At 37.5% G+C, this 9,000-nt stretch overlaps 1 protein-coding gene across 4 annotated transcripts in view; it reads left to right on the forward strand.

Annotated features, from left to right (window-relative positions):
- LOC145979821 (uncharacterized) overlaps positions 1-7,830 on the forward strand; it is a 65,120-nt gene extending 57,290 nt beyond the window's left edge. For 3 of the 4 annotated variants that reach the window (XM_083112844.1, XM_083112845.1, XM_083112847.1), the window contains 2 exons: positions 2,972-3,001; positions 7,545-7,830. In XM_083112844.1, coding sequence (XP_082968970.1) covers positions 2,972-3,001; positions 7,545-7,680 — 166 coding nt within the window. In that variant the 3' untranslated portion in view covers positions 7,681-7,830. The remainder of the gene's footprint in view (positions 1-2,971; positions 3,002-7,544) is intronic. The other variant, XM_083112846.1, reaches the window with a different exon arrangement.
- The last annotated feature ends 1,170 nt before the right edge of the window (positions 7,831-9,000 follow it).

The following is a 9,000-nucleotide window of genomic DNA, read 5'->3' on the forward strand; positions in this document are numbered from 1 at the left end:
CATGGGCCACATATCCACTACACATAATCAGTCGCTTTGTTGGTTCAAGCAAGTGTCCCAGCATGTCACTAGGTTATGAATACTCTTGAGTGAAGAACATCCGCGATTAGTTGCGGAACCAGTTTTCAGTAGCATCTGGGACCTCAACATTGTTAGTTAACAGTAGGGATGGGCCGATATGAAATTTTAACCGATACCGATAAAGTACCAATATCAAATTTACTGATACCGATAACTGATATTCTACTGATCCAATATAAAATTCCAAATGGTCCTTGGAAGACCTGAGCAGTTCATTGACCTCCTTAATAAATGTGTGTTTCAAGGTGACTGCAGTGCAAAAGAAGTTGCATATTTAGACTTAATTTTTTTAAAAAAAGTAGGACATGGAGATTATCCATACAAATTTAAAACAAAATGGCATAAGTTTACATTTGATCAGTAAAATAATCGGTAATTTTACCGATAAACTGATAGAGTACTGATCAATCTTTCCCATCCCTAGTAAGCAGATAGCTCTGTAGAGTTTATTTTAGTCGCCCAAAGATGTGTTAGTTCCAGGGTGACAGGTTGTGAATAAAACTTGGAATATTTCTGTCACATGTGGGCATGAATTGTCATGCAACAGCATAAATTCCTATACACATCCTTTGTACGGCAATGAATTTTGACTCTACTAACACCTTCTGCCATCAAAACTAGGAATAACTGCTCACTGGACACGTTTGGACAAATCCGTGTCATGACCACACATAGTCAACTTGCTTCAGCATGTTCACACAGTGCACTAACACTTTCTGATGATAACAGCTTGCATAGTGACATACAACACCACTTACCGGCACAAGTGCAATGCTCTGTGCATTTAAACAACCATGCTAATTCAAGAGCCTCACTTTAGTTTGGACGACTCTTGTATTTACATTGCCAGAGAGAAAAGTTTTGACAGCCCATTATATCTGGAGTATCACTAGTAGTAGTTTACATGTTTCTTTCCTTTTGGAATTAGCCCTGTGGGTGCTTCCTCCTCTTATTCAACACAGAGCTGATTCCTTTCTTAAGCACACTGAAATGTTGCTTCTTCCATGTTTCTGCAAGAACTAGAGTAAGTGCAGTTCATATCCAAAAGGCAGTGATGACTCATTGCAGCCATGCTTTGTGTCAGTGCTATGCTATGCTACACCTTAGTTGTTCAGTCTTGAGACAATAATGCCATTGCCATCCAAAAATTGTGTTACTACATTCATACTCTCGATTCATTTCCTTTGATTTTTGTTTCTGTACTATGAGATGGTGTTTTTGCATTTCCTACGGGAAACAAAAGAGTCAAAATATAAGAACTGGCATTCATAAATACTGTTTTCTTGTTTCAACGTTATTTGATTTAAATAAATAAATAAATAACATCAAGAACTAATGAACTCAAAACATTGTCTTGGAAACAGTAAGGCCTGCCGCACCCCTGATCCGACGCAACAAGTCAGTTTTGTTGCAAACTGACTTGGGGAAGGTTTAACATGATTCTCTTATGGGCAGCCGCACACCGGACGAAACATTTGACTCAAGTTGCCTCGAGTCACGTTGCGACAGTTTGTGAATGTCTAGGGAATTTGGTATGGCAAAGAGCAGCTTGCGACAAAACGTTGTGCACATGCGTAAATCCATTCAATTCAGCCCCACGTATCTAGTTACAGACCGGAAACTTCAGGCCAAAATTTACGCACTGGGGGACAGTATCATGGCAGCGATATTTTTATTTAATTGAAAATTAAACGTGATTATATTCTGACACAGGAGATCGCCGAAACAGAAAATCTGGATGACAGCTTTATGTTGCCTTTAGAAAATAAGCTAAATAGCTCATGTCTTTTTATTTGACCTATTAATTTAGGTTTAATTAAAGGCCAAAGCAAGATGCTACAACATTTTGTATCTTTATGTAGTCATATTTTGAGATGCATTTTGGGATATTAAAAACTGACTCTATACACAAAATATAAAATGATACATTAATTCTGTATGTACATGTATATTGATGCATTGATCCTGCTGTAAACTGTTATTATGTACCGTTACCGCTTCCCAGTTATAAAAGCAGATCTACACCTATTGCGTACATGGATGTAATCTGCCATCAGAATTTATCTAACAAAACTACTCGTCGTGTTCTCTTTGTGAAACATCCTGTCGCTTTGTGACTCGTTGCATCGGATCCGGTGTGTGTGGCTGGCCCAACTCTCTTTTTCCTGCTTTTCAACCACCCCAGGTACATTATTCTTAATTTTACTCTTAGCAAATAGGTGGCACCATGGTTAGTAGCAATGCATTTTTGTAGCTACTACATAGGAGAAAGGAAAGATGAAGATTGGTTTCACAAAGACATGAGCTTAGATCTCTCATCAGTTCACTGCGATATGAATCTAGTTCTTTCCCATTGGATTCAGGGAAGAGTCCATTCAGTTTAAAATAGATATGTTTGTCATCTCACCTCTATTACTATTACTATGAATATACTGCAACCGTATTTGGGAAAGCATGCTCTCGTATACACATGTGGACTACAGAGCAAGAGTGGTAATGTAGCTTTGCAAGAGGGACCGGAAGGGAGTGAGGGAGGTAGGAGGCTTTCTTAGTCACGTTGTGCAGTGGGAAAGTAACAGTGCAGTGCGGCATTGCAATCATGGTGGAAAAAAAAGAGGTGGTGGTTCAGTGAAAAGGAGCCTTTCTCCGTACTAATTTTAATTTCAATGCAAGTGACACTCCACTGCTGTCCCTTACAGGAGAAAGCAAGACATTGAAGCCTGATATGCTGACATAAGTCAGAGTCAAAAAATGTTCCTAATTTTGAATTAAGGTGCAGTCGTTGGCTTAATATTACTTTATGATTTTTAATACTGGTGGTTTATTTTCAATCTAAATTTAAGAAGGACATACGATTTAAACGGTCTTTGCACTTTCTGAATCTTTTCAGAACGTTTGGCAGAACCAGGGTTCCACACAGGTGAGAGTAACTGTACAGTGCACAATTAACGTACTATACTATTTATTCACAACACACTACAAAATTGCAATAACAATCAAGGCAAAGTTGTACATCTAAATGTTATGTATATATTATTTATGTTGTAAATATTCTGTGTAATGTAATTCAGAATGGCTACGAAGAAACTTAACATATTGAAGTTCCAATTATTTTTATGTTTTAGTACATATGTGATTCTTGATGGAATGGAAGTGGAGATTCACAGATTTTATGTGGAAGATTTATATTGCTTGTCAGTGTGTGTGATGCTGCAGATAATTATTTTCTAAAGTAACAACCACACACCAGAAACAAACCAGGCACTCAGCCACATTTTTTTTATGTACTGTGCCAGCGGTACAGTGCTGGAAAAAAGTTTAAGACCACACCTTTATTTGTGTCCTTTGCCTGCCAGGTCCATAATACGAGGTGCATTCAAGTTCTAAGGTCTCCTATTTTTTTTTCATGAATATAATCAATTATAAATGGGAGAGTTGTTTGAGATGAAGCATCCATTCTTGAAGGTTGATTATGCCAGATGGCAGCATGTTCTGCCTCGTAGGAAGCTAGTGGTGCTGTCTAGCGACAGGTGTGTTTTTGATATTGGAAATAGCACCGTTTACATTGGAAGAACAGCATGTTGTTATCCATTTTCTTCACCTGCATGAAGAAACACCCATTGATCTTCATCTTCATTTGACTGAGACAAGCTGTGGTGGTGTCATGGACGTGAAAAATGTGCGACATTTGAAGGAAGACCAAACGCCATGCGAAGACAAAGCAAAAGAGCCTAGGCCACAAACCAGCAACGAGTTACCGCCATTGCTGAGTAAATGATGTTCAACGACAGAAAAGTCTTTATACTCACACATTGTTATGCTAAGGGTAGCACAGTGATGGGTACAAGCTATGAAGCTTTTTGAGGACCAAGTTGCTTCCAGCATTATTAAAGAAATGGCTGGGAAAGGCTGCAGCTGTGTTCTTTCATCAGGACAATGCACCACCTCATTGGGTGGAAATTGTTCACAAGTTTTTCACGGAAAACAAATTTGAAGTGATTCCACATGCTCCGTCCATGCTCACCTGACCTCGCAATTTTTGGCTCTTTCCTGCACACAAGGACAGTCTGCATGGTCACACATTCCCAAGCCGTTCCGCTCGTACGATCAGCGATTTTTAAGTATACAAAACAGACTCCTAAAGAAGTGTTTGCAAAGAACATGCTATCGTGGTGCCAGCGTTGTGAAAAATGTGTGCGTACATCTAGAGGAAGATTATGTTGATAATTGACGACAGTTTCAGCTTTCTGAGGTGAGTATTTTTTTCAGAATAAATTAAGAGACCTTAGAACTTGAATGCACCTTGTATTTGTAAAGTCTATTGAAAGTATCTTCAGAATATCACATCTTCCCAACACACTTGTTTTGATTTGAAAACAGTGATTGTGTAAGAACTCCAAACTATTGAGCGATGAATTGTGGTATAAAAAAAAACAGGTTAATAGTTTGTTCATAAATGATAACAATTAAAAATAACATTAATTATAGGAACCTAAAATGTCAATTGATTGAAATTGCAATGATTTCCCCAAAATGAGCCAACATTTGGTATCTAATTATTGCTTTGTATAAGATCTTTGTGTTGGATATGTATTCCTCGTCCTGGAAATGGGTGAAGGTGGGGTGGCAACGGCAACAATGTCACTTAATTCTACGTGACCTCCCTGATGGTGCAATAGTAGCGTTGTTGCCTTGGAATCAAGGGGTCCTTGGTTAGATACCCTGTGGAAGACATAGTGGTTCGAATCCCACTTTATTAATATGTAGGTCCAGTCCCAATTAGCCTTACTGTGCATAAAGTGCACTTAAAACACCAACTCAATCAATCAATCAGTTCTACATTTTGGTTTATGCTGTGTAACACTTGCTGTCTTCATTGGAGGTGAACATGGGTAAGAAACGTGTGTTTGCAGAACTGAAATGGCATATAGTTGGCACAGTAAAACCTGTTAAGCAACACAAAGAGGTTGGAAACCTCCTGAATGTGTCCAAGACTTTCATTCAGCAAACCATGGCTTGATACCACGAGGCTGGTACTGTTGTGGCTCGCCGAAGTTCAGGACTTCTTAGGAAGACCCCATCAGAAGATTGGTTTCAGCACTATGTCCTGGCTTATAAATGCAATTAATATCCTGTAGAACACAATGACATTCAGATTTTCAAAGCAGAAACCAAAAACTATGTCCAAGTTGAGGCTGGCCACCTGTTACGTTCTTTTGGGGGCAGGTTACATGCGATGAGTGTCAGAAGTTGACCAAGACAGGCTCAGTGGAATTATTAATTCTCACAGCATACTTTAAACCTAATGTGTGGGTGTTTTATATACATTTTGTACAAGCAAATACACACCACCGTGAAATAAGTATTTTTTTACGCTGTGGTCTTAAACTTTTTTTCCAACACTGTAATGATCCCTTAGTATTTTCCCTTTTTTTGTTTACAGTCATAAGAGTGATAAGATATTGTGGTGGAAAACCTTGGCACCTCAGAAGAGGCCAGAAAATTTTGCAAATGATATTCTGCCACTCAAGATATCTACCACAGTGTGTTTTCAATTTAATATAGGTTACTGAAAACCTGATATTTCCCTACTTAATAAACTGTAATGTCTAAGGGTTTCTGTGTATCAACTGTTTTTAGGTTTTCAGTTGCTGTTTTAGAAAATTGTTGAGTGCAGTGCCACTGTCACTGATAGACGCAACACAATTTACGCATAAACTCTGCCACTCTGCTTTCCTTCCATCAAGAATCACAATTGTATAACCAGAAACGGAACTGGCAAAATGCTGCAGTGTCATGGTGGAAACCCTGTACGTTTAATATTATAGATATCAGGATGTTCAAAATTAATTTTTCATGGATCTCTGTCTAAAAAAACAAAAACAAAAATATTAAATCCAAGAATTAAAACTAAGCTGCCATTGAACACTAGTATGTATATGTATATATACACATTGTTATGCACGTTCCTATCTGAAAGCAGCTTTACTATTTAAATGTAAATAGGTATAGCATTTCCACTGACCTAGACTCTTGGAACACATGGGAAAGTCGAGAAACTTCACAAGTGGCTAGAAATGGCCATGGAAAAGTCATGGAGTTCTACAAAATTATATAAAAATTGAAATGTCTGAGACTATGAAATCTGATTTTTTAAATTAATTTTTCATATATTTGTAAACCATAATTTGATTCAACAGATGCTGACAAGTTGAAAGAAATACTTAAAAATATACTACTTATGCTACTGGAGGCATTTCTTTTGTATACACTGTGAATAGCATTAAAGTAATGAAAAAGAGTTATGGAATCTCTGACAACACATGTGGAACTTTGTCCAGAAATTTTTCATCCTCATGAAGAAAATAGAGATTCAGTTGCCTAAGAAAAGAGAGCATAACGCATCAAATAATTTGGGTTCAATTCCATTGCGTTATAATATTGTGCTTAAAAGTGAAGCATGCATGGTTGCATATCATTAATTATTGATTTCCTTGTGGGGTTACATAGTGGTTTGCATCCCACTTAAACTGTTGGTCAAGCTCTGATTATTCTATCTGGACATAAATTAATTTTATTTCATCAATAATGCCACCATGTTGTTCAACTTTAAATCTCTGCTGTGTTTCTGTTTGTTCAGTGTGTTCTGTTATTTCATTTGTCCCCATTGGAAGAAATAGAAAGGAGGGTTCCTATTGTGAGGGTCAATAGGAATATTATTTTTTTAGGGGTTGTGAGCATTAAAAAGGGAAGGATTGATTATGAACCTTCATATGTGGGGTATGAGCCCTCTAGCTTAATTAGCTTACCTTTTTTTTTGAACAGTCATGATAGGAAAAATATTACAACAAAATCAATAATGGACTCTGTAGAATAATTGAATCGGTGAGACCAAGAACGGAAAGAAAGATTCCACTTGACCTTACTTTCGGGAAATGAAAAAAAACAACCTCATAGCAACCAAAACTAAAAGCCAGATGAAGAAACTTACAATTACAAACTTATTCATCATAACTATAGTAACAATATTCCATAAGTGGTTTGTTTTTAAAGCCTTTATTTTTAGCTCTGATATGTATTCAAAGTATTCAGCCCATTTTGTTCAAAAAGTGGAATCTTTCCCTTCTTGGTCCCACTGGTTCAATTACAAGTAATGACTTTTTATTTTTTTAAGTGTAAAGATCATTTTAAACATAAAACGTATTAAATAATTTATTGCCGCTGTCACAAATGTTTATCTCGACCCGAAGATTGGCAATGTTTTATCATGTTTTGATATTTCTAACAGGATTGTACAGAATCTTGTACTCAATTTTTTTATGTTAAAACTCAACTCGAAGTTATACTTTACAAATAATCATCCTTTTTTTTTCATATGGAAAGATGACTTCCACTTAAACTTCTTTCTTGTGACTGTAATATCACCTATCGCTTATACATACTACTTATTCTCATTACAACAGATCACGCCACCACAGGACTCGAAGCAGGAGTCCAGATCGTAAGAGGAGACATAAGAGTCGAAGCCGGAGCCCTAGCCATCGCCACAGGAAGAAGAAATCCCGTAGAGAGAGAGAGGGCAAGGAAGAATCTGAGTGAGAAAAATGTGTACGTGTGATGCAATAATAAAAGCTGAACTTCTTTTTTTTAATTTTAATTGAGTCTGTGCTTGGACAAATTTAATTGTTTCATTGGAAGTTGTGTTATGACTGTGTACCTCATACTTAATTAAAATATTATTCCTTAAAATCCATTGTTTATTACCATTCTAATTTTTTTTTAAAAAATCTGTGTAGATGAAATTATATGAACTATTGTACAATCAGTGACAAGGATAACAATAGGTAAGTTGTTTTCACAACTTAAATAATTCAATCGCTTTTCATTTTTCATTTTAATCTTGTAAGAAAATACAAGGTGGCACAGGGAAACTGGAAATTTTGAATCTAGGATTAGCAACACTGTAGCGCTGGCATTTGTTCGGGATCGATGCGACATCATTGAGAAGGCTTTGCATTTAGTAATGATGGTCATTGGAGTGGAGCAGTACGTGTGTTCACTGTGAAAGACTGTGATAGTGTGACTGCAGTTCCAAGGGTATTTCGGTAGCATTACCAGCTGGGACGTCATGGTTGTGTCCCATCGACTCACTCTATTACAACCTGGGTGCGTAATTTCAAAGAAACTGGTTTAGCCTTTAAGAAGCTCCCAAGGTGGCATTCGAACGTTACATACCCCCAGAGAATATGGAATCAGTTCAATTTGCCATTGAGAGGAGCCTTCGCCGCTCTGTTCGACAACACGCATCAGCGCTACAGTTGAGTCAAAGAGGCGTACAAAGAAAAATGCATGAATTACAGTTCCACCCCTAAAGTTACAGATTGTGCAGCAATTACATCCTCACAACTCTTTGTTGCATAAGGGTTTTTGCGAACAGGTGTTGGCCAAGGTTAATGAGGATGCCAATTTCCTAAACAATTTGTGGATGCCAGACGAAGCCCATTTCCATCTTAGCAGCTACGTTAACAAACAGAATTTCCGTTTCTGGGCAAAGTCCTTGTCAGCTTCATGAGCATCCATTACATAATTCAGTTCCGTGTGATTTGGCCTTTAGAGGGTATTGTTTAGCATAAATTATGAGTTGATTGCGTTTGCATGGTTCACATTGGGAGCAATGAAGCAGGATGCTTACATACATATTGCTAGATCCCCCCCCCCCCCAAAGCCTAGCAAGTGCAAGATACCGTAATCATGTTATGTCATAAGAGTAGTTTAGTGTGTATCCCTAAGTTGCACAATAATATATTGTGCACTTCTCCTGCTCGCTTCAATAATGTCCACAAGTTGAGATCCTCAAGAACAGTGGAATGCACAAATATTACATAGTAAGTTGTCCATGACTATTTTCATTAATGCTTC

Source organism: Lepisma saccharinum, chromosome 26, assembly GCF_977018435.1.
Source record: "Lepisma saccharinum chromosome 26, izLepSacc3.1, whole genome shotgun sequence".
NCBI lineage: Eukaryota > Metazoa > Arthropoda > Insecta > Zygentoma > Lepismatidae > Lepisma > Lepisma saccharinum.